Source organism: Panthera tigris, chromosome B1 (genome assembly GCF_018350195.1).
Source record: "Panthera tigris isolate Pti1 chromosome B1, P.tigris_Pti1_mat1.1, whole genome shotgun sequence".
Classification (NCBI taxonomy): Eukaryota; Metazoa; Chordata; class Mammalia; order Carnivora; family Felidae; genus Panthera; species Panthera tigris.
The window spans coordinates 41,044,733-41,070,700 of NC_056663.1; the positions used below are offsets into that span (position 1 = coordinate 41,044,733).

At 46.4% G+C, this 25,968-nt stretch overlaps 1 protein-coding gene across 2 annotated transcripts in view; it reads left to right on the forward strand.

Annotated features, from left to right (window-relative positions):
- The window catches only part of ANK1 (ankyrin 1), a 217,389-nt gene that overhangs the window by 114,546 nt on the left and 76,875 nt on the right, over positions 1–25,968 (forward strand). For both annotated transcript variants that reach the window (XM_042983382.1, XM_042983383.1), the window contains exons 2-3: positions 4,464–4,565; positions 25,232–25,330. In XM_042983382.1, the coding sequence (XP_042839316.1) occupies positions 4,464–4,565; positions 25,232–25,330 (201 nt within the window). The remainder of the gene's footprint in view (positions 1–4,463; positions 4,566–25,231; positions 25,331–25,968) is intronic.

Below are 25,968 nucleotides of genomic sequence, written 5' to 3' on the forward strand. Positions count from 1 at the left end.
TCTGGAACACGGTGAACAGCTTCTGCTAGGTCCTTTATCTAGTTCCCTCAAACAGAGAGGTCTCTCCGAGGCTGCCCCACATCCCAGGGACAGGTGGGACTTGGGGAGAGCCAGGAATTGTGCTCCAATTTATCAGAGCTCAGAGACAGTCTGGTTAGTATTTGGTCATTATTGCCATCATTATTTTCCTGGTTAGTATTTACACTGGTAAACATTCTAAATGGATCATGTTGGATTCATTTGACTCTCTTTTCTGCCCTATTGGATTACACACACTGTTCCTGGATGCACCAGGAAATTGCACCTGGGACAGGTCATTGAATTGGAGGTAATTGAATTAGATGGATGAGCAGCATGGGCTCAGAAGAACAAAATGGTGAGAATGGGCCTCATATTCCAACCCAGGGTCATTTGCTCTATAGGTTAAATGTTCTCTGGCACCTGGGAAGTGTTCACTGAATGCTAGTGGAGTGAATTAGTGAGTACGTGCGTGCATGCATGAATGACCCCTTTATAACTCTGTCATTTGTTTTTCAAATCATGAGGGCAGGGACCTATATTCTTATTTTTTATTCTATTTCTCTTTGCCCTAGCAGAATCCTGGACTTGAAATAGGACCTCAGCAAATATATTGTACAATTAAACTGAGTGATACACAGAGGGAGTGACACCATTATCTATAATTCACCTGTAAGATACCCTGAGGATCCTGCTAATGTCCTGACTACTCTATGCCAGAGAAGACCAAACAAAATGAAAAGGCCTTAGCAATTGAACTTCACCTCTAACTGTATAGGTGACTTTAGCCAGTCACTTTATTCTCACCTTTGGTTTTATTATCCCCAAAAGGAAGGAGTGGGACTAGATGATCCCATCCTAGAGGCCTGTCTTGGCCTTAACACAGCCTTCAGGGTTAGAGCTGGGGCCTGCCTGGGACCCTTCCCCTGCCATGGATTAACTGTTTGATTGGTCAAGGCATGTGGTTCCTTCCAGCCCCTACAATCTGTCAGGGCTGCCTGGACACCCCTCAGGCTTGAGATTGCTGAGAGTGCATCTCGGGATCAAGGGCAGTGGAAGGGTGTGGGCTTTCATCAGGGAGTCCTGGGCTGAATCCCCGACAGTTAATTGCAGAACTTGGGCAAGTTATTAACCTTTCCAAACCTCAGCTTCATTACCTCTTAAATGGGGATGATAATTATACATACCTCACCGGTTGTGATAAGGATGGAAAGATACCCTGTTGATAAGACGCCAGCTCAATGACTGGTGTTAATGCTATAATTTCATTATTATGTCACACAAGCTATACAAACTACTTCACCTTCCTCAGCCTCGTCTGGATTGGGCTTCCCTTCCCCTCTATTTATCTGCTTCTCTGTCTGTAATAAATATTCTGCCTCACTTCCCAGAGTCAGTACTCTGAACAAACAGTGTCATTAGTGATATTGCATTTCTCTTACCCATCATGCTCAGGTTTTCATCCAAAGTCCTGTTATTCTGCTGCAGAAGATAGTTTGGGGAGGTGGGCTAGGTGGGAGACGTGTCTCTCAAACATTCTCATTCTTAGGGAGTAATTTAGTATTTTTCCTAATAGTTGAATCCAGACAGACTTTCTGATTCAGCAGGCACAAGTAGACTTCTCTCTGAGCTATTAAACCTTGAGTCTGATTTCTCTGGGAATCCAGCTTATGGGGAACCAACAGAACGATCCTCACTTCTGAAATATTTCCCCTACCACAGATGCCTAGCCGAGGAACCCTGGGGACATTAGGTGCCTTGTGTTTTAGGCCAAGGGAGATCTTGGCCTAGTAGACCATGCTTTGAAGGATTTCCAAAGAGGTATAAGATTTGGTCCCTGTCCCCAAGAAGCAAAAAATTTGGCTGGGGAGACAGAGAAAGATATATTTAAAATACATTTTTAAAATAAAAAACCAAACTCCTGCGGCACTTGGGTGGCCCAGTTGGTTAAATGTCTGACCTCAGCTCACATCACGATCTCAGTTTGTGAGTTTGAGCCCCACATCGGGCTATCTGCTGTCAGCACAGAGCCCGCCTCAGATCCTCTGCCCACCACTGCCCCCATCCCCCCGTCTCTCTCTCTCTCTCAAAAATAAATAAACAAATTTTTTTTAAAATCAAGCTTCTAGTTCTAGATTTAAAGATGGTAAATATTGAGTATCCAAGGACAGCATCTTAGAGGAGATAGGAGCTGATTTGGACCTGAATTGGAATTAGCAAACGAGAGTGTCAAAGGGCTTCAGGGTCCCACGAATAATCTGGGTGTGGGCCTGGAAGCTGACGGCCTGGGAATGCCATGGGAAGACAGAGGAGAGAAGAGCAAGGGGCTCTTCTGCTGGCTATGTTGGGGGACTGTGAAATCCAAGTGTGTGTATGTTGTGAGTAGGTGAACACAGAACTTGGGTTTGAGCTTATATAAGGGAGTAGGGTGGGGGCATGTGGGGTCCTGGAATGTGGGAGGATTGGCAGGAAATGGCGAGGCAGGGGTGGAGTGGGGTTGGCTGAGGGTCAGAGAAAGGAAGCAAGTCCTGGAGGCCTGAGGAGGCAAGATGGGAGGGACAGGGACAGTCCCCCAGGGTGGAGGACCAGACGTATGGTGAAGGTAGTGTCTGTAAGGGTGGAGAGTCTTTTCTGCCATGGGTGAACTGTTTAATTGGCTAAGACATAGAGCCCTGATTTGGGGAGAGGATCAAGGTTTCATTGTAGAATATTGTGTGAGATCGTATTTAGGGTGAGCTTCAGTAGTGTGTGTATCAGTGCGCTGTGGCTGCTGTAACAAATCACCATAGACTTGCTGGCTTGAGACAGGTATTTCTTCTCTGGAAGCGAGAAGTCTGAAGTCAAGCTGACACAAGGCCATCCTCATTCTGGAAACTTTCGGGGGAAATTGCCTCTTCCAGCTTCTGCCCGTTGGTGGCTTCCTTGGCTTGTGGCCACACCATTCTGACATCTGCTTCAGTCTTTCCGTCAAGTTTTCTTGTGGGCGTGTGCGTCTCCTCTTGTATCTTTTAGAAGGATACTTGTCAGTAGATTTAGGGCCAACCTAGGTAATCTAGAACAGTCTTATCTCAAGACCCATAACTTCATTGCATCTTCATAGCCTCTTTTTCCAAATAAGGTGACATTGCCAGGTTCCAGGGATTAGGGCACAGACATATCTGTTGGGGCCACCGTTCAATCCACTACAGCATGTGCTCTGAGGAGGGAGCATGAAGGAAGGAGACAGAGTATCCCCAAATGGAGAGGAAACCATGAGGTATGGGTGGGTCTTCTGGAGGACTGGCACCACATGCTTCATGGATGGCCTGTCATGTGAAAATACTTACACAATAAACTCGACCTGAGTGTGCACCATGTGCCAAGCACAGAGCTCAGCACTTGTGCTGATGGGATAATTATAATAATCTATAATAATCCATATTATTTCCTTTCAGCTTCACAGCAAAGGTATGAGAGAGGCTGTTGGGCTCTTGCTCTGAGCCAGCCCCTCACCCCGACAGAGCTCTTGCTCTGCATTTGTCTGCACTCGCTGACTTTATTTGATTGTCCTCACCTCTCATGCTCTCTGGCTGTCATTCATCTTTAACACAAGCAAATGTTCTGGTGGCGGGGTCTTGATGTGTGTGGGGTAGGTGGCCGGGCGACGACTATGGCAGGGAACTGCTGTACTCTCACGCAGGAGAGCTCCTGAGAGAGACACCTGACAGCTAAAGCCCACGTTAAGTTGACAGCAGAAAAGGAGGTCGAGCTGATAGATTTCAGAGCCGGGCTGTGCTTCTTACCTGTCGTGTGACTTGGCCCAAGTCACTTCTGCTCTCTGTGCCTCGGTTCCTCGTCTGTAAAATGGGGACCACAATACCCGTTACTTCTTGGGGTTTTCAAAAATGATGATTAAATGCATGTCGATGTGGGTATGTAAACATATATTAAGTGTGAAGTGCTGGGAGTGGTTCTTAGTGCATAGTAAGTAAGTGCTATGTGCTGTATACTTAACCAAAACCACAGAAGAGTGCTGAAATGCATGTGTTGGGTTCCTGTGATGCCAGCATCTGTGGCTCCCTGGGGTCAGGCGCTATGTGATACAGGTTCCTCTGTGAGGACAAGGAGCCCTTGGGAACACTGACACAGGCAGTGCTGAGCCTTCGATGTTGGAACCGGGTCTCTCTCAAAGACTGGTCTGTCCTAGGTCCTAGCCAGGAGTGCTTGCTTGTAAGGATACCAAAGAGAAGGGACGGTCGCCTCAAAGGCAGCCTCACGTTCCAGATCTGAGAGCATTCCAGACAGGGACTCTAGGCCCATCTTACAGCTGGGTGCCATGGTGGGCACCAGGGTGCCGTAACAGGAGGGTGCAGTGACCTTGGCCCTTTCTCGCAGCCCTGGGCTTGAATGGGATCTTCAGGTTGTTACCACAGAGCACGCTCACAGCCGGCTGTTTTTCCTCACAGGCCGATGCGGCTACCAGCTTTCTGAGAGCAGCAAGATCGGGTAACTTGGACAAAGCTTTGGATCACCTGCGGAATGGCGTAGACATTAACACCTGTAACCAGGTAACTGGGATGGGGGCAAGCACGTGGTCTCTGGAGAGAGGCTCTTGTCTGATGCCATTTTCTGACAGCTTTAATCTGCCTCTATTAACCTTTTCCCAGTGGCCATAAAATTCCCCAAGGGCTTCGCCTGCTGAAGGCCCTGACCTTGGTGTTCACATCCCAGATGCAGTCCAGGGCCCTGCAGAGAAGGACCTGATGCCTGAACAGTGTGGGCCGGGCCCAGCCTCCATCCCCTGCTGCCTCTTCCCTCAGAAGTTGCCTTGGTCCCTGCTGTGGTCTTAGAATATATGGCCTTTGAAAAGGGGCAGGAGGAAGGGCCTTTGAAGGATGTTGTATCAGTGGTGACATTCAATCTCCTTTGTCCACTAGCGGCCTTTGTGGGTTCTCGCTGAGCTTAGAAGGAAATAGTGATGACGCCTCCCTTGCTCTGTCAGGTGTTGATAAAAGCGAGTCTGGCTCAGGCTGAGAGCCAACGTGGCTTGAATGGATTCTCTGGAGGTTCCCAGTGCTATGCGATGGGTTCAGTTTCAGGACGGGGTAGTATGGAAACTTAATGTGTTCAGGACAGATTGGAGGGCCAAAAATCAGGTTTTGGGCCAAATATTTAGGAATTGACTGAACAGAGAAGAAAGTATGGTCTAGAAAGAGAACAGGGGTACAGCTCGGGAGTGTGGATTGGATGACTTTGGTGTGGTTTGTCTGGTTTGGCCAGCCAATTAAGTTGTTGGGGTACGTGTGCTAATTCAGTTTCTGATGTAGAATAAATATATCAGTTATATATATATATATACATATATATATATGTATATATATATATATATATATATATATATATACTACCATTTTAACCATTAAATTGTTTTTAATTGTGGTGAAATACACATAACATAGAATTGACCATCTTAACCATTTTTAAATGTACAGTTCAGTGGAACTGAGTGCGTTCACCTTGTGGTACAACCATGACCACCATCCATCCCCAGAACTCTCTTCATCTTGCAGAACAGAAACTCTGTATCTGTTAAACAGTAGCTTCCCATCCCTGCCTCCCCCAGACCCTCACAGCCATGAATCTACCTTCTGTCTCTGTGAATTTGACTGCTCTAGGTCCCCCATGGAAGTGGCATCATGCGGTATTTCTCCTTTCATGACTGGCTCGTTTGGTTAGCGTCTTCGAGGCTCATCGTGTTGTAGGGGGCTAGATGGCTTTTACAGGCCAGCAGGGCCAATTCCCGGGAGGCAGGTTAACTTTCCCAGGCAACATGCCCCTCTCCCCCTGCCTTCTCAGCCGCTCTTCCCTGTCCCCTCCACCCTGCTTAAAATGCCATGTACCCCTTGCTCTTTCTCTCAGGGCAAGACCCCATTTGGATTCAGTTGGTTTTCTGTGGTATAAATTCATTAGCCACAAGATCGGAGGGGATGCAGCAGGTGGTGTGTGATGGGAAGTAAAAATAGGTGTGATATGGGGCGCCTGGGTGGCTCGATCGGATGAGTGGCAGACTTTGGTTCAGGTCATGACCTCACTGTTCATGAGTTCAAGCCCCACATTGGGCTCTCTGCTGTCAGCACAGACCCCACTTTGGATCCTCTGTCCCCCACCCTTTCCCCGCTAGTTCTCTCTCTATCTCAAAATAAATAAGCAAACAAACAAAACAGTGGGTGTGATATGAAGCCCATGGCAGTGAACTTCAGAGGGGAGAGGAGCATGTGCCCTGGACTTGAGTCTGTGGATGGGGGAGGGGCAGCAAGCCCTCCCCCTTTTCTCCCATCCCTCCACCAGAGTGTACTGGCACACACTGAGGACATCGGCGGTGACTCTAACCAAACACACAGAGCCCAGGCTTGGCCTTTGGAAAACAGACTGAAACTGTGAACCCATTTCTTTCAAGGGAAGAGGATGTAGGTAGAAAAGTGTGGGGGCAGGGAGCACATCCTGGGATCAGAGTGGCTCAGGAGAGGGGGCCCCTGTTTCAACACCGCACCCTGGAAACAGCTGTAGCTGTGTTGTCCCAGCCCCTCCCCTCCCCTCCCATGGCCGAGGGGATTGCTCTCTCTCCCCACCTGGAAAGTTCTGAGGCTTTCTCTGTTCTGGCTGCAGCAGCAGAAACACAGAGGAGGGTTTCTCCGCAGTGCAGTCCTGCCTGAGGAGCACCAAACCTTCAGAGACCTTCCAAGGGTTAAGATGCCAGCTCTCAGAGGAATCTAGCTAGCAGAAATGGGGACAACTGGATGCTCATCAGCCTTGAGCCAGGGCTCATTTTCGGTGTGAAATTGGAAGATTTTGATGACACCCAGGAAATGGCTTTGTCCTGATTGGTCTCCTGCTGGTGAGGCCCTGGGTGTAACTGGCCTGTGCCCCTGCTGTCTCTTCTCAGAGTGCCTCCTGGGTTCATCTTGGGCTCGGAGAGCAGCCGGCCCTGAGGCATTATTGCACTTTACGGACACTATTTCAGATGGGCTCAGTGCCAGTGACAGGTAGCGCTTAGCCCCGTGAGGACTGAAGAGAAGGTCTAGTCTCAGACTGGTGTCTGCAGTCCTGGCTGTGCCCAGCCTCCCTGTTTCAAAGAGGAACCAGCTGCAGGCATGGAAGTGAATGTCAGAGAGGAGAAAAGGGGAGGATTCGTGGTCCTGCAAAGCCCCTCTTGGCTGGCTTGTCCCCAGGGCTCCTTTCCTCGCTGCCCACATCCTGGACCCAGTAGGTCTTTGTCTCCTGCTGTGTGGCTGCCGCAGAGGCAGGAGGTGCAGACAGTGGTCTCTGGGAAGTGCCTGTGCTGCCAGCCTCGTTCTGGCTTTAGCAGGCAGTTCAGCCTGTGCTCCTGAGTAACGGACAGGGAGCGGGGGAAGGATAATAGTGGCCGAACTGCCACCCTCATTAAACACATTAGTACAGCTATGGGGACAGTGCTGTTGCTTTATATTGTGCACAGGGACAGCATCGTGATGGGACTAGAGCATTCTTCTCCTCGAAACATGCATTCATTGTTTTGAGATGATAGAAACAGGCTCTTGTCCTGGGGTCATGGCTTGAGGATATGCTTTTGCTTGAATCTTTTGAGCCGGTGGACTGTGATAGCAGTAATTCATCCAATGCTAATTCTTACATAAGTAACACACTTTCAAACAGTATGTTTTGTGGAAAGAAGTGCTGCTCGCCATAATAGGAAGTAATTACGCTAAGTAGTGTAAAAAGAGGAACTGGCTTATGTAAGAGACATCTGAGTATTCAGGGCAGTTTCCTTAATGCATGGATTACATCTCCTAATTTGTATCATCATCATCATTATATTTCTAGAAAAGAACAAATTCACACGTAAGGGCACTCATGTGTGCACACACACACCAGTATCTTGAGATGAAGGCCTGATTCTTTCACTTATCCAAGCATTTAGACCCATGTGGCCAGTGTCTTCCTGTACCTCTCTACATGTGTACAGGAGTGCCAGGCTTTAGAGATTTAATAGTACAAAAAAAAAAAAAAAAAGCCCTAGTCCTCATTTTCTCTGAACTGTAGTCTACTGGTAGCGAGAGCTATTAATCAAACAATCACATAAATAGACAGGTGTGTTCAGAACTGTGGAGGAATAGGATTTTTTTGAGAATATATGAGACTAGACCTAAAGTTGGAAGTCAGAGAAGACTACCATGAGGAAGAGAAAGTTGAGCTAAGGGATGAGTAGAAGTTAATGATGTGAAGGATCGTAGTGCTCCTCTGGAGAGAACAGCCTGTGCAAAGTCCCTGAGGCAGGAAAAAACGTGGAAAGTTTAAGGAAGGCCAGAGTGGCTGCAGCGCAGAGGCAGGAGGGTCCAGATGAGGCTGGAGAGGTGACGTTGGGATTGTGGTGGACCTTATAGGCAGGGGTAATAATCATAATAGCCAACAACTGGGACAGCGGGTCCCAGGGCCGGAGCAGTGTGTGTGTGTGTGTGTGTGTGTGTGTGTGTGTGTGTGTGTGTGTGTTAGCCTGCTGTGCCATGCTATAGTTGCTGATTGAGGAGAAGAATCTGGGGAAAGGGACAGAGTGGCCAGAGCAGCAGTGGTGGGAGGTACTTAAGAGCTTGAGACAATGGCTAGTGGAGGTATTTCAGCCAGTTGAGAGGGATGGAGGTATTTCAGCTTTTTAACAACCCGGACAGCTGTTTCTGCACGTCCCAGGAGAATGTCCACCCTGCTTACAGAAGCCATGTTAAGGATTCTGATATTTATCCCAAGAGCAGAGGGAAGCGAGCCACAGATTCAAGCACAGGGGTGACGTGATCAGAGGTGTGCTTTGAAGGATTACATTGGCTACTGTACAGAAGACAGATGGAAGGGCCCAGGGATGGAGTGGGGAGGCAGGTCATGAGACTGTCACACCCTTCTGGGAGAGAAATGTGAGTAGCTGCGATAAGAGTCAGGGCTGCGGAGACGGAACAAAGTGAGCAGGCCTGGGCAGTGAATGGTGTGGGCGAAAGCAGGGAAGGAGACTTGGAGAATGACCCTCAGATGTCTGCCTTGTGCGGGGGCTGAAGGGCGGCCCCGCTCACGGAGACCAGGAACACTAGCGTGGCCTCAGTGCATGGAAATAGGGCGAGGACACAAGGTCAGGGCTGTGCGGAGATCCCGCTGAGGAGTCTTTAAGGAATCTGAGTGAAGATATATAGTAAGCAATTGGATATTTAAGCCTGGAGCTCAGATAAGAGATCCAACCCAAAGATAGATATTTGGAAGTCATTCAGCCTTCGAGGAAGTCAAATTCTGGCGTTGGCTGATGTAAACAGGGACAGGAGACATGTTGAATATAATCCCACCAGAGTCTTTGTGGGGGTTATTCCATGTGTGTTTGTTAAACACCTACTTTGTTCCAGGTGCTATTCTAGGCACTTGAACACGATAGACAAACTAGACAAAGTCTGTGCTCCTGTGACATTTATATGCTGGTTAAAAAGAGTCACTAAGCAAGAAAATGAACAAATGTAGAATGTCTGCTAATGAGAGGTACCATGGAGGAGAAAAGTAAAGGTGCCTGTTTTAGATGGGGTCGTTAAGGAAGGCCTCGCTGAGGAGATTATTTTTGAGAGATTTAAAAGGAGGAAAGAGTCACGTGGTTTCTGGGAAGAGCAATCCTGGAAGAGGGGCAGAGAGGTACAAAGGCCCTGGGGGCAAGAGTAAGCTTGGTGTCTGGGGAATAGCAAAGACTGAATCTTGAAGGGCTTGAGGCCATCGTGAGGACTTGGATTTTCCTCCAAAGATGATGGGAAGCCATTGGAAGCTATTACACGAGAGACCCTCAATCCAGTTTAGGTTTTTAAATGATCACCCTGGCTCCTGGGTGGAGAATAGACTTGAGGCACAGAGACCAAAGCAGGGAGGCTGGCCGGGAGTCCCATGCAATGGACCAGGTGAATCCACATGGTGGCTTGGAATAAGGGAAAGACAGGGGAGGTGTTGAAGCCAGAGGACTTGCCTCCCTAGCCTTGTGGAGTGTGGTTGCCCTGGTTTGTGGTCTCAACGCATCAGCACAGGGGCCTGTAAGAGCCAGGGCCCACCTGCTCAGCCTAGGATCACGTGCCAATGTCAGTTTCATATGTCCAATTTCCAGAATTATTACTTACAGCAAGTCAAAACATTTTATTATAGAGGCCATAGCAATTACAAAACATATTTTCTGGAATGAACTAATTGACTTTACATATTTACCAGTTAGCCAAATAAAAAGAAAACAAGAGGAGAGCGAGTCAGAGTCTGTGTTCTCCTGAATTCCTAGAATTGTTGGGTGAACATAGATGTACCACTGGGAACCACAAGCTGTAATTCCATAGGCAAACAGCCTCACTGTTTGTTTTCTCTTCTGTTCTTATAACTCTAACAAACACTGCTCTGTTGGCCTTCCTGATAGGAGAGAAAGTTACTTGAGACCACAGGAGAAAGTTTCACACCCAAAAGAGAAGCCTTGTTGTCCACAGCACTGGCATAAGGCAGCGAAGAGAAGTTTCCGGGAGCATTAGAGACAGCCTCTGTCCCCTTGACCTGTTTCATTTATCCCTGTGGTACTTAGTAGCACCAGACTTACTGTGCATCTACATGTCTCTTCACTTTTCCCTGTTTTCTCCACTAAAATGTAGGTACTCGAGGGGAGAGGACTTTGATTTACTTGGTGCTCCTTATCAAGATTCTGCCTGGAGTATAGTATGTGTTCTATAAATACAGCCAGTAGATGTTAAATGTGCTGTATCCAGCAATGATTCAACCTATATATTTGACACTTAGCCCATCTGACTGCTGTCACTTTTAAGAGCATTGTGAAATAGTCGTTCTTAGGGATAATGACTCTCTTGCACGATGATGGTTCAGATGCTGGCACCAGCCTCAACAGTTAAGTATGTGGCAATATTTGCTGAAGGATCAGAAGCAAGACCGTCTGAATGATCACGAAAACATAAACAAGTTCTAGTTCCCAAACACAGCCAACAAAAGCATGTGAAATCATGCTAGTTCCATTGGTGTTCTCTGAATTTCCACATGTACCTTCCACATGTACAAAGCGATGTCCCATCGCTGCCGGGTACTGGTTTATCATGAAGGTAAAGGGTTTTAGGCGTTTCAAATAAATGGAGCACCTATACCAATAGTTTCTGCTACAGAGTGATCGTTTCTACAGTAGCCACATGCCAAGTCTTTTGATCAGGATTTGTTGGACTCTGGTGATCGTGGTGATTATTACCTTTCTAAATTAAAGGGCCTTAGAGCTAGAAGGAGGTCATGGCATTCAGCTCTCATTTTGTAACTCAGAAAACTGGGGTCCAGAGGTTACCTGGAACATCTTCTGGGCTTTATGAGTTTCGATTCGGTGAGTTGGTGGTAAGAAGACAACCTGAAGTTTCTCTGCAACTTCATTGATTCCACAAACATGTATTGAGCACTTACAATGAGCCAAGTTCCTTGCTGGAGGCTAAATTCATTCATCCCCTTCTGTCGAAGAACTCAGAGGCAGGTAAAGAAGTCTAGCTTGTAAATAGAAGGTTATGAATTCAGGGTCCTAGGTGCCAGCCAGAACAAGCACAGGATGTTTTCATTGTTATTCATGCACTGAGCAAACCTTTATTGAGCTTCTCTAACATGCCAGGTGCTGGCTTCTCAAAGGTGAGTGAGTCCCTGTGACTGCTGTCATTGTTGCCTCTGGTCTGGGGCAGAGACTAAAGTGCCAATGAGTTGGGGCGCCTGGGTAGCTCAGTCGGTTGTGTCCAACTCTTGATTTCGTCTCAGGCCATGATCTCACAGGTTTGTGAGATCAAGCCCCAAGTCAGGCTGTGCACTGACTGTGCAGAGCCTGCTTGGGACTCCCTCTCCCTCTCTCTCTGCCCCTTCCCCACTTATACTTTCTCACTTTTTCTCAAAATAAATAAATAAACTTAAGACCAATGAGTGAAAGAAAGGCTTCGAAGAAAGAGTAGGAGTTTGCCAGGTAGAGAAGTGTAACAGGCAGTTGCAGTGTGAAGGAACAGCCAGGCAGAGGCAGGAGCAGTGGGGGGCACAGGGCAGCAGGGAGATCGGTGATGTTGGGGTAAATGAAATGAAAGAAGGTGAGGGTGGTGGTCGATCAGGCCAAGGGGGTTACATCTAGATCAGTGTAGATACAGAGTCTGTTACTTTTCTCTGTCATCTTTTTCTTGCATTCAACTCCACAGTCCCCCTAATGCTACGAGTAATCACCCCCAGTTCACACAGAGAGCCTTCCCATATGATGGTATGGGAATATCCAGCCTCTTAAAACTTGCTGCCAGGTTGCGGCTCTGGAATAGCAATGAAGAAAGGAAGAGAATATATGATCACAGCCCTCACATGGGGAAGTGGTGTTCCGCAGTATGTGGTTGAGCAAGAGAAGTAACCTGATTCCCCTATTCCTTCTAGAAAAGGCATTCGTGAAAGACAGGACTTGAAAACCCCACTCTCTGAGTTAATTTAAACAGATAAATTCCCTTTGCATCTCAGCAGAAAGAAGCTATTTGATGTGCATCTGGGTAATTCTAATGACTAATTTGTAGTTTTAAAGTCAGTTGATTATCTGTCATGAGTCAGAGTGACCTACAGTGTTTAATAATCCCAGATCCCAGCTCTGCTGTGTCTTTGCTTTCCTTAGCCCTTTCCAACCCATGACCTCACTTCTCCCTTGTGGGGTGGGCAGAGAGACAAAGAGGTGGAGAGTCTTCCTGGACTAGGGCCAGGATCTCCCAGCTCCCAGCCCCGGTATCTGCCCTTGCACTCCCCATGTGGAGCTGAGCCGTTCAGCAGGGCTGGTTACTCCTCTGGGGAGACCTTCCTTGTGCTGGTTTCATTTTTAGTTTCCCTTTAGTTAAGGAAGAGTTAACCCGACCAGTGACATTAACAGGTATATCTCTGGGATCCTAGAGACTAGGAAAAAGGTGAATGGCATCATTAAGAATGATCTAGAACGTATTTTAAGGAAAGTACACCCCCAAGCTCCACTTTAGGCTTTGATTGCCGTAGATTTATGACGTGAAAAACAGTTGCGATATTCTTAGTCTTGAGAAACTGAGAGAAAAATGACAGCTCTGTGTGTGTGTGAGGTTGCATGAAGGGGCGTTCGATTCCACAAACCCTACGGAGCACACGCAATGGCCAAGGCCCCATGCTGGGACCTGTGATCCAAAGGCAGGGAAACATCAGACCTCAGAATGTCCCACTTTGAGAGACACAGACACAAGAGCAGATAAAGGCAATTCCATGGGATGAGGGCTTTGATAGATTATTGTCCAGTGCCTTGGGAACATGGCTTATTGAACAATTCACTTCTGAAGGGTTGGAAACAGGGCATGGTGTGGCAAAGAGAAAGGGACAGGGTAAGTCACAGAGAAAAATGACATTTGATCTGGGCCTCGAAGGAGGATTTGCCTCTCTGGTTATTACAGGAAATGCTAAATACAATCCCAGTTCTTTCTCATTGGAATAGACTATGCATGTGAATTTGCCTGGAATTATTCTCCTTTGATTATGAACTTTTTACTATAAATGTTTATGTTGTTTTTGACAACTCATATCCCTGATTTTCGTTGTGGTGTGATTTTTAATTTAGCAATACAATGAGTTCAGGGTAGCTGTTTCAAAATTTATGCTATACAGAAATATGTAAAGCCTTCTGTGAGGCTCCCCCCCCATTTCCCCACCTCCCCCCCAATCACTGTGAACAATTAGGTGTGAATCCTGTCATTCCTTTCTCTGTGCATCTCCCTACATGCATATCTTAACTGTTTTCTGAGAGCTGTTACATTGTTTTACTGCAGAATTGCGAGTTAAGAGGAAGCCAGGGCATCAGAGCAATTCTACCATTTTGAAAATATGTATACTGAGGCCTGAGAAGTGAGGTGACACATCAGGAGGACAGTTTAGGGCTTCAACTCCTTCTTCAGTGCTCTGTCCTCTGACCTTCCCACCTGCCTCTCCCCCCCCCCCCCCCCCCCACTGCCCTTCTTTGGAAAGTCTGGCTCTTTTTAACTTTTTAAAGGAATGCCAAGGTCTCTGGCATAGAAATTCTTTCTAGTCCACAGTAGATATTCTTAGCTACTGAGCCGAATTACAGAGTCCCTTTTTCTCATTAACTTGAGCTCACACTTCCTCCTCCAGGCTCCCAGAGGGCCTTCAGCCCCTGCAGCGGATCTGCTGCGGAGCCACAGGGCTGCTCAGCGCGGGGGCTGTTCGCCTTGTGTCCCGGGAGTAGAGAGAAGGTGATCCGGGTTGACTCATCTCCTTGCAAGGCTCTGAGTAGTGTGGGTTTCTTTCTTTTCTTTTTCTTTCCATTTTTTTTAAGATAATGAAAACCATTCAAGTGTTTTCCTTCCTCATGAATACCTATTTCACTGGATCACAGCTACCTGGGAGGAGAGCTAAATCTAGGCTGTAATGAAGCAGAGGAGGGGAAAGTGCTCAGAGCCAGTCTTGTTCCTTTCCATCTGTGCCACCTCTTTCTGAGTGTGCACCAGCCCTCAGTTTCTACTCCTAGTCTATCTTCCCTGTCCCGGGACAAGGACAGGTTGACAAAGGACATGGGAGTGATTTTCTACCAGGCTTATGGCAGTTGCTTCAGCCCTCTTTGGCTTCTGATTGATTACATTCCAGGATCCTGTATTTTTAGCAGACCTTTCCCACCAAGCAGTCTCTTGGGAGCCATTCAATATCTGGGTTAGACAGAGGCATCAGGTGGGGTGGCCCTGCCAGAGGTGATGCCTGCCCTCCGGAAGAGGCTTCCCCATCAGCTGGTTCCCATGTGGGGTTGCCATGGTTTGGCAGCACTCTGGGACTTCCATCTTGGAGTAATCTCAGACCTCCGGTAAAACTTGCACCTCTCGGGTTCTTTAGAAACAGGAGGGTGTGTGCGCTCAGCTTCTAATGCACCCGCCACCCTCCTCCCACCATGGCCAGAGCCCAGAGTTCCCACTGCGCTGGTCCCTCCTCCCACAGCCTTTTTTTCTACCACTACTCCCCCCTATCTCTTGCTTTTCTTTCTGAAATTTTAAATACTTTTGAACCTGTAAAAAAAAGTTACAAGAACAATACAAAGAACTCTCACATCTCTCTCACCTAGACTCTCTGTTACCATTTTACTGCATTTGTTCTTCTTGTCTGTGTCTATCTATAGTATCTACTATATATGACATAATTCTCCATCATCCTAAACATACACTGGGTGTGTGCCACCCAATAGTAAGGACACTTTCCCACATAACCACCCTCCAGGCCTTCAAATCATGAAATCAGCATGGATGCCACACAACCATCTACAGACTCCATTAAAATTTTGCTGACTGCCCTGGTAAGGAGAAATTGTTTTCCCTTTCCCTCACTCTTTTTCTCACCCTCTTCCCTCCTGCCTTCCTTCCTGACTTTCCCCCAGTCTTCTTTCTCTCCTTCCCTTCCCACCTGCCCCCAGTCTTCCCCTTCTCTTTCTTTCTCTTTCTCTAAGAGTCTTTCCAGACTGTATTTAGATGTCATTTCTCACCAGCCTTCTTCAGTCTGGAATGCTTCTCAAGTCCTTGCCTGTCTTGCATGTTTTTGACAGTTTCCGTTCTGTAGTTTGAACCTGTGTCTGCTGGTGCTTCCTTATGGCAAGACCAGGGTGACGCATTGTTGGCAGGAGTACCATAGAAATCATCCTCCCTTTCCATCCCTGGTGATGTTAACCTTGGTCATCTCTTGGTGTCATTGATTTTTCTGTTTGCAGTTGATCAGTATTTTGTGTGTGGGGTGGGGGGAGGGATATTCTGATATAATGCCAATATCCTGTTCTTCATCAAACTTCCAGCCACCAACCTTGGCATACATTGATACCTTCTACTTGTATCAGCTACCACTATGATGATTCCAGAGAGTGCTTCTCCATCTCTATCATTTCTTCTACATTGATTAGCTGGTATTCTACTAAAGGTTAAGCTTTTCCTCCTCCTCTACTCCCTCACTGATTCTTTCCGTTCTTTGTTTATACCTGTTCATACTCATGGGCTCCTATTTTATTTGATGGGTTATATGCCGATACTCTCATGGTTTACTTTGATGTTCAAATCTAAATGAGGCCAGTAGGAGTGCTTTCAATAGGCTGGCTTCTTTGTTCTTTAACATGTCCTCATCATGTCCTTCCTTTCTGGCACCTGTTTGTCCCAGGGTGATTTTGTACTTCCCTTGCCCCAACCTTGGATCAGCCATTTTTCCAAGGTTCCTTTTAGTGGAGGATGGTATTTAGACACCAAAATCTGGTCACTTGATGCATTCATTGCTACTGGTTGTCATGTGTCTGTATCTATACATCTATATCTAGTTCTGCATCTGTTTATGTATATATATTTTTAAATCCATGAGATCACGTCAGTACTTCTAGGTTTAGTCCAACACCTCAGACTTCTATCTAGCCCTTCCTCTTCCCATGTTTGTAAATCTCTTCAGACAGTCAGGAACATGACTGCCACTAATTTCCATCATCCTCAGTCTGTTCACTTGTTTGCTCAGTGTAACAATCTTCCAATCACTCTAGCAGCCCCCTCCTCTTTCTCAGAGCAGACATGCTGCTATCAGCACATCTGTAAGGCACCCTTCTGGTTCACTGCCCTGCTTCCTCAGACAATGGCATCTCTGAGCTGGGAGGGGAGGGAAGGGAAGAGGAAGAGAAGGGAAGGTAAGAAAACTCCCATTCACTTTTGATCTCATTTCTGTTTTGGCTGAAAATTTAATGCAGGAACTTTGGGGAAAGGAATCAAAATTTATAGTGTTCTAGTGATCTTTTTTTGCCAGCAGCTTAATTCCTTTCCTCATATAGTCAGACTATAGCAATAGTCACTCCCTCTTTCCCGTTCTACCACCTCTTTTTGGTCCTCATTGTCTCTGCCTTTGGTCTCCATAGTCTGCCTTTCTTTCTTCCCTTACTTGCTTTCTTGTCAGTCTCAGGATTTGGAGTAGAAATGGCAACCATTTCAATCTTTTTTTCTTTCCACAAGCCCTGTTTAGATTCTTATTTCCTGTTCTGTTTCAGGGCGGCAGACTTGCAAATATATAATGTCAGTTATCTTGCTCCACAAATGGGGACCAATAATAGAGCAAAGAGTACAGGCTTGGTGTTATTTGGAGATTTAAACTTCTGTGACATAGAGTCTGATCCTAATCTCTGGACAGATGTAGCAAAATCATAGAGAACCCAGACTGAATAGGACAGTGGGACATTAAGTATAAAAACCTAAGTGTATGACCTTCTACGTATACATCCTTGTCCTTATGGGCAAGATCTTCTGATTAGTTCTTCACTGACCACAAGAGTAAAGTGGAGTGTTACAGGAAGGCAATGTTACATAGAAGCCCCTCTCGCCTACCTCTCTTTTTGTTCTGGGGCCCTCAGACTTCTTGCCTTTCTCTGCCACTGCTCTTGGCTTGTTCTTCCCAAGATTCCAGTCCTTTCCTTCACCATCAAAACTTTTCCTGGCCAGCGCTCCATTGCCTCTGGGCCTGGCTGGATGGTAGCTAAGTAATCTGATGAGCTGAACTAGTAGGTGTTCATGAATTTTTAAAAAATCATGCTTCCTGGATACTATACATTAGCATGTTAGCTTAAGTCCTCTAGAAACACACTGCTTGGCTCAAAGAAAGAGGATGGGGGACTGAAACAGTAAGTTTCAGAACACATGGTGGGGTGTGGGGGGGAGGTGGGCCTCAAAGTCCTCAGGACACAACTTGGGGCTGCCTGCTCTGGAGGGGCAGGGTCTAGCTATCTCTGTGGGTAAAATAAACAGCTGTGAGAAAAGGAGATAGAAGGGTTGTGTGTGTCCACATGGGATAGTAAGCAGCCACTTTTGAGATGTTCTTGCAGTTTTAAAGAGATACAAGATCTCAGGACCCCATAGCTTTTCTATTTGAAACCACCTTCTGCATTGGACAGGATAAGAGTTAAATTTCTTGTGACATGTCTACTGTATTTGTACATTTAGAAATCAATTAGTGTAATTGGGGCAATCAGAGATGCTAAACAGAGGAACAATTTACTGAGAACAAATGTCTGGAATTGTGTATTTTGCCAATGGAATTTCTCACAGTTGGTAAAAGAAAAATACTCCAAATTAAATCATTCAAGCTCAATGTGACTTTTTTTTCCCTTTTTCTTCTTGTTAAAAATGTTAAAAGAAACACAGCCTGGCTGAGATCTCCTCTCCCTCCTGTTGGACAGATTGCCTCTCAGAAAAATCCTCTAAGTTGACATTTTACCTGAAAAAGAGCAAAGGCACATGAAAAACTCCAGGTGTGTGTGCTTGGCATGAATATTTTTTACCAAACAGGATCATAAAAGGGTTGTCTGCTCTATTAAGACCATGTGAAATGAGATCATATGGGGCTGGGTAGTCTTAGAGACTTAGTAAAGGGAGTATGTAGGATGTAAAAAGCTTCAAAAAACATTGTTCCTATTCCTACAATGAGATAAGCCTGGATAATCTACAAAATTGTAATTTGTCCTGAGCCCATCAGAGGGCTGAGACCACACTGTGCAACCAAGTTAACTGAATTCCAAAGAGGGATAAGCCCCTCCAAGGAAAGGGCCACCATTTTAGCTGCGGCAGAGTACGGGAGAAAGAAGCAGCACTGTGCAAGCCAAATGTTAACAAATTCTTAAAGGTCAGTGTGAACTGCAGTGGGTCTGGAACCACATGCCTCCAATGGGTGCCCATGAGAAATATTGGGGAAAGTCAGGAGACCAGAGAGAGTCTCCCTCGGTGACACAGGAATACAGGAGACACTAGGTGGCTCTGGAGGCAGGGGTAGAGGCAGGAACAGACAGGTAGAGGCAGGAACAGACAGGCAGGGGTAGAGGCAGGAACAGACACCTTCCCTCAGGTGAAGCAAAAACAGACCCTCTCATCTTCAGATAATGGGCAAAAATCCATTCTTTGTGCAGAGGAATTGAAACAAACTACCTCTGCTCCTGGGGAGAGGTAAGAATATTTCCTACATCACAGACCCAGTGGTGCCACAGGAAAGGTAGAGCCCAAACCCCTGTACTCCTGGGGGGAGGGCAGGAGACCATCGTCCTGGCCCAGTAACTGTCATGTGCCAATAATGAACAGAGAGGTCTATTACTGCTGAAGGAGGAGCAAGAGACTCCCACCCAAGCCCAAGTATAAAGATATGGTGTGTCTTGCTGCCACAGACAGGAGGGGAAAGAGTACTTACTTAAAACAAGAATCCTACCTTTGAGATCCAGGTGCAAGAGCTTTTGAGGTATTGGTTATAAGACTGGAGCTGGGCCAAGACGAAGGAGAACTTCCCTGCTGCCTCCCTCCCCCATGACAAGGACAAGCATATTATTGCTGGGAGGGGGGCAGGAGCATGGAGAGAGACCCCAGCTGAGGTGCAGGCATGCAGGGCTGGCTGAGAGCTGAAGGGAAATCAGGAACTCAGGAATCCCTCCAACACCCAGCTTCTACTCTAAGCTTAAGGTGACAGCAGCCTCCATCTAGAGGAATTTGAAGGCTGTGGTGCCCTGAAGGTAACAAGACTCAGACCTAAGTCAGTTTCTGACTGATTGGCTCAGATCTCCCCACCCCATACTAACAACTTCACAGTAGAGGTAGGTCCACTTGAGGCATAAATGCTATTTACTTCAGCCTCTATTGCCTTTCTACACATAATGTCTGGCATTCGATTAAAAATTGCAACACACACACACACACACACACACACACACACACACACGAAAGAAACAAAGCCATTGTCAAGAGGCAAAGCAATAAACAGAACCAGACTCAGAGATGATCAGATGGCCTTTACAATAACTGTGATTAATGTGTTAAAGGATCTCGTAGGGAAAATGGATAGCATTCATGAAAAGATGAGGAATTAGAGAGATGGAAACTATAAGAAAGAATCAAATGAAATGCTAGAAATTTTAAAAGCCCCAGTGTTTTTGGCAGTAAGGCATTTCTTTAATAGAGTCGTCAGTAGATTGGGCACAGATGAGGAAGGAATCAAAGAACTTGAAGATAAGTCCATAGAAATGATCAAAATAGACACAGAGAAAAAAGAATAGGCAAAGGAAAAAAAGAACTGAGCAGCCAAGAGCTGTGGGAGAATCTCAGTTAATCGAATGTACATGTAATTGGAGACCAAGAAGGAGAAATCTAAGAAGAGGAGTATGGCAAGCTGGTGTTTTCCCAAGGAAGGCATGTGGTTCAAAAATGGCCACAAGATGGGGCGCCTGGGTGGCTCAGTCGGTTGAGCATCCGACTTTGGCACAGGTCATGATCTCACAGTTTGTGAGTTCAAGCCCCCTGTTGGGCTCTGCGCTGACAGCTTAGAGCCTGGAGGCTGCTTTGGATTCTGTGTCTCACTCTCTCTCTGCCCCTCCTCCACTCATGCTCTCTCTTTCTCTGTCAAAAATAAATAAACATTAAAAAAAAATTTTTTTAATGGCCACAAGAAGTTACTGCTTTTGCAATCCAGCTTCTAATTTAATTGAGGCATTTATTCTCATACTCTTCTACCCCCTTCTTGCTTATCTTCTACACTCAGTTACTTGGAGTATGAGATACACGTTTTTCTCCATCATCCCCCTCAGCAGTCTGTCTGCCATTCTGCGTCAAGAGGAGGGGCTGGGAAAGTTAGCTAAAGTAGTGAAAAGATGCAAGGCAAGATATAGCAGCCTGCCTTTTCCTTTTAGGAAACAACTTAAACTTGATGTAACTAAAATAAAACACATGGATCTTGGTTTTGAAGAGCTGGTAGATTATGGCTCATCTCTATCCATAGTTATAGCTACGAACAAATAGCTCACATAATTTGTACCCCTACCCCTTTTGCATTTGAGCAATAAAAATAAATCTCTTTAAAGAAAAAGAGTGTGTTGAGGTGCCTGGTGACTCAGTCAGCTAAGCATCCGACTCTTGATTTAGGCTCAGGTCATGATCTCACAGTTTGTGGGTTCAAACCTGAGTCAGGGTGTGTACTGACAGCACAGAGTCTGCTTGGGATTCTCTCTTTCCCTCTCTCTCTGCCCTCCCCACTTGCATGAGCTCTCTATCAAAATAAATAAAGCTAAAAAAAAAGAAAAAAAAGTGTTAAATATAGTATTTATCCAGGAAACACTCTTTTGAAATACTGGAATTGATCTCCTATATTGGCTAGTAATGTATTTAATTAGACAGTTGTACAATTCCTTAGTGTTTATGTGCCATAATTTAGTTTTCAGGCATTCAGTGACTTCAGCTGCTAGATGGTGACCAGCTATCCACCTGCTAAGGCCAGTTGCTGGAGAAAGCTTGCCTCTGTGGGTCTGGGTGTTTGTGCATCTCTTGAATTCAGTGCTTCCTGGAAGATGGAGGAAGGCGCTTGATGAGAAGGGCTGGGAGCATAGTCTCTAAAATGTTAGCTCCTGTGTTTAAAATTTAAATTCAGAGACAGCTTCTCATCTTGCCATTGTCAATGAACTTGTCACCCTGCCTGTGCACAGGCTGCCTTGCAAAGGCCTTTGGGAAGGCTTCATGACCCTCTCGGCAGAGCAACTCCTTTCTCCTCTGCGCTACTTCTAATCTCATGCCTGCCGTTGGGGGCATTTTCACATTATTTTGCATTTATTTTTTAGGCATCTATTTCCTCTAGTAAATTGAGATCTTCAAGGATAAGTGTCTGTGTCTTATTCATCTCTAGTGTGGTGCCAGGTACAGAATAGGTTCCCAGTAAATTTTTCCCAATTGGATTAAGTCAATGCTTGCATTAGGTAACTGCCGTGACTCTTATGTGTAGTTGAGACAAATGTTTGGTCCAGCCATGTTCCATATGTGATCTTGTTCTGCGATCAATGCTGGGCCTTCTTGCACATCATATGTGCATGCCGTAGGCACCTTGCACATGACAGCTAGGCCAAGTGGGGCTAGGTTCTGTGGCTCTGATGAGGGCTTTGAGTTCAGATCACCACAATGATAGACTTGGACATAACTTAGGGTGATTATGTTGAAAGCAAACAAACAAAGTAAAAATAGAGTCAGAAAGCTACAAAGCCATAAAGAAGAAAGAGAACATCGAACCAGGATCTGGGGTAGAATCTAAGTAAACCAATTCAAGATACAGATCTATTCAGATGATCCCTTTTATGTGGTCACCTTCTGCCAAGAGTGTAGCTTTTGGAGGGGGGGGGTGGCTATGATGCAGGGAGGGAAGCAGAGGGACTTTGTATGGACCAGGGCAATGAATAAAATCCTGGATATCAAAATATAGTGGCCATGACCAGACCCTTATGGGTGATTGTGACTATTAGCTCTAAGCTGCCCGGTAATCAAAAAAAAAGGGGGAAATGGGGACAGCTGTTAAGTGTCCTGCTCTTGATTTTGGCTCAGGTTATGATCTCATGGTTCATGGGATTGAGCCCCACACTGGGTTCTGTGCTGACAGTATGGAGCCTGCTTGGGATTCTTTCTCTCTCTCTCTCTCTCTGCCCCTCCCCTGCTCATGCTCTTTCTCTCTCTCTCAAAATAAATAAACAAAATTTTTTTTAAAAAGGAGAAATGTACTTTATCATCTGATAAAAAGAAACATACTAGTTCCTAGGGGCAAAAAGAACAAAACAAAACCCAAATCCTTTTTTGGTGGTGGGGGCAAGGGAGGAATCCAGATTTGTTCTATATGTGGCTATGCCCTAGAAAGGTTGTGTGACTCTAGCTAGTCATTTGACTACTCTGGACCTTGATTTCCTCAGCATTCGGGGATCTCTGACATCCTTTTCCACTCCAGCATTCCCCGGGCAGACAGTACTTCTAGAATCTCTCTGGATTGCGATCCTGACACTGGGTCCAAAGGGCAGGGACAGCCACCCCAGAGCATTAGCAGTAAACTTACGTGTTTTCCTTGTAGACTTGCCAACTTCCCAGCTTTGAGGTGTTCAGGATCAATGAATGCTCACGGAAAGGTACTTTGCTGCCCAAGTCAGAACTAAAACCACAGCGATCAGCACCGTGCTACCCTGGCTGCTGCCACAGCTGAGTCCCCTGAGGAAAGCTGACTGCAGCAGCTGCTGAGATTCCCACAGCCGCAAACACCATCACGGTTCCCGAGTGATCACTCAGGGAATCTTCCAGACACTGCTGGGTTTTTGGGAGGGGATTGCAGACCCCAGTGCTCTGGGAGGGAGGAGGGTGCAGACCTGCCCCAGGGCAGAGCTGAGGACACAGAGCTGAAGGGCGTGGCTCCAGGCTTCCAGAGCCCCAGTCACTGGACGAATTGCTTTTTAGTGAATTTGTGTTTTGTACATTGATTTGAGGGGAACTGGTTTACTGCCATCCAGTGTTCTTCTCCCTCCCCCAGGTTCCTGTTCCAACAGATTGCTTTCTCCCTTTCTGTTATCAAAACTGACTGGGACCCAGTCTTTATCTGATAAGCCCATTCACACCGGGGTGTGAATAATTAACACCACTCTGGACTCTGCATTTAATGGTGTACAAAATCTGCAAGAGGAAAGCATCCAATGGTGATTTCTAGGCATTTGCATGGGGGAAATGTTGCGTGAAAGGGCCCTCCCATCACCCCCCACCCACACACACAGCTTGCCAAGGCTGGCAGTGCTAACGTGCAAAGATTTGGCCTACTTTGCTCTGCATGTCTGGGGTGCGGGGAGGGCCTGATTGAATGGAGATTAGGCAAAGTTCCCTTTGGAGCCCACTTTCTCTTTTTTTTCTGAGGCCTCGGGTACCTGTTGTATTTTCCCTGTTCAAGGCTCTGATGTAAAGTTTTAGATACCTTCCATTCTCCCATCATGAGATACCTGTCTTATGTCTCATTATTCCAGTGTTTCTGCCTACTGCTTCTGCTGGTTTGAGCAACGCCAACAGAACTCACCTGTTAAGGATTAATGTGCTACCACTCCCAGATGGGATATTTGTATTTTTGATTGGAATCTCCTGATACTGACTGCGGGGACTCTGGTGCTAACGTGAGCAGCTGTGTCTTTTCCGTGAACATTCGCTGGTCCTGGATGCCCTGACACACAGGGAGAGTGGGGGTTTTGGAGACCCATGGTGGAGCTGTAGAGGTGTTTGGGGAGAAGTCACACCTTCAGGGGCCAAGTGCCTCCATCACGGTGGCAAGGGTCTTTTTTTATTAGCTAAAGTCTGCAGTGGCTCTGGGGCATCCCCTGAAAGGGAACATGCTAGAACAGAGTTGACTGAAACAGGAGATAGGAAGGAATGGGACAAGAGGGAGGGGTTGCGGGTGGGCAAGGAGGAAGAGAGAAAGAGAACACAAAAGTAGGGCATGGGGAGTGCTGATTGACTAACATCATTTTCCATATGGAGCCAAGATCTGCTCATCACCAGAAGTGAAATGAGTTCCATCATATTGTCAGAATTATTTGTGGTTCTAAGTAGCGCTCTTTGAAGTCAGCTTTTGCCAAAAAGTACTCAGGCATCCAAGTGCAAGGATCGGAAGACAGGACGTGCAAGAATACAAAGTAAAACCTGAGCTAGGCAGCTTTCTCTCAAACCTCACCAAGTACAGCGTAAACTTTCTGTGGTTGGTGAGAGATCTGCTTCCGTGGATGGACGATTGGGCATGGACAGTGTTGGTTCTTTTATTTTTTTTTCCCCCTGCAATTGAACTGTCAGACCAGCTTTGGCCACATTTGAAATGGCAAGGTGGCCATGGGGCTATTTTACTGATTCTGATGTCGAAATCTTCTAGCTGGGTGACTGGCAGTATTTAGTTCTCAGAAGACCTCATTTCAGAGTTTGTTATTCTACCAAATATGTGTCTATCCTTACAAATGTCTAGGATGTACTGGTGTTGCCTCTTTGCCTTTACTGATTGCTGCCATGAAAATTAGCTGCATTGGGAGTTGAAGCTATATCACTTCAAGGAAGTGATTGCCTAAAGCCTGGCCAAGATCTAAACTTCCAAGTAAGGTCACCCACTGGCTCTGTGAGAGCGTCTCCACACTTAATATGGATATGAATCTGGGGAGTGGTGGTCTCGCTCTTGCCCTGTTGTTCTGTCATCTGATGCTTCTATAGAAAAGTGCCCGGAGAGGCTGGGCCGGCCCCGCTCAGGGCCCCCCCTGTTCTTCCCGTCTGGCTCTTCACACATCTCTTCACAGGGAAGGGGTGTGTGGAACAGAATGCATAGTCTCCTAACCACACTCTTCCTGCCTCTCTGCTCTTTACAGAATGGGCTGAACGGCTTGCACCTGGCCTCTAAAGAAGGCCATGTGAAGATGGTGGTTGAACTTCTGCACAAAGAAATCATTCTAGAAACGACAACCAAGGTACGTCTCTTAGGGAATGGGGAGCTTTTCATTGATAATTCAAGTGTTCAGGTCCCTCGTGTATCATTCCAGACCCTGACATGGAAACCAGCCCTTCGTGAGAGAAAGCCAAGTGTGTTTCTGAATTTCTCTTGTGTTTCCAATCACTTCCTAGTTCTCTGCGTCCCCAAAGTCACCTGAAAGGCAGAGGACCCTGTTTCCATAAAAGTCAGTGGGCTTTTACTTTATTCTCATGATTAGGTTATAAATCTAGAAAGAGAACCCTTTTCGCTATGGCTTTATGTTTTCTTAGGGTCCTTGACTTGAGTGCAGGGTCTGAGAGCTCTAGCAGTTCTACAGTCAGGTGCCTTGGGTCCGGCTCCCAGCGGAGGCAATGCACTCCGTTTCTGAACAAGTTAGTTGGTGATAACTCTCCATTTCCTCATCTATAAAATGGGGACTGTAATACTTGGTTTCAGGATTCGTATGAAAACAAACTGAGATCGTGTGTGTCAAATGCCTGGTGCGAAGGAAGGAATCGGTAAATGTCGGTGACTGTGTTGCTATTGAGGCGTAGAGAAGAGAGCCAGACCCCTCTCATTTATCCTTCCCCAGTGAGTCTTCCTTGGTCAGCCGCACACTTACCTCCTCTCCTTACC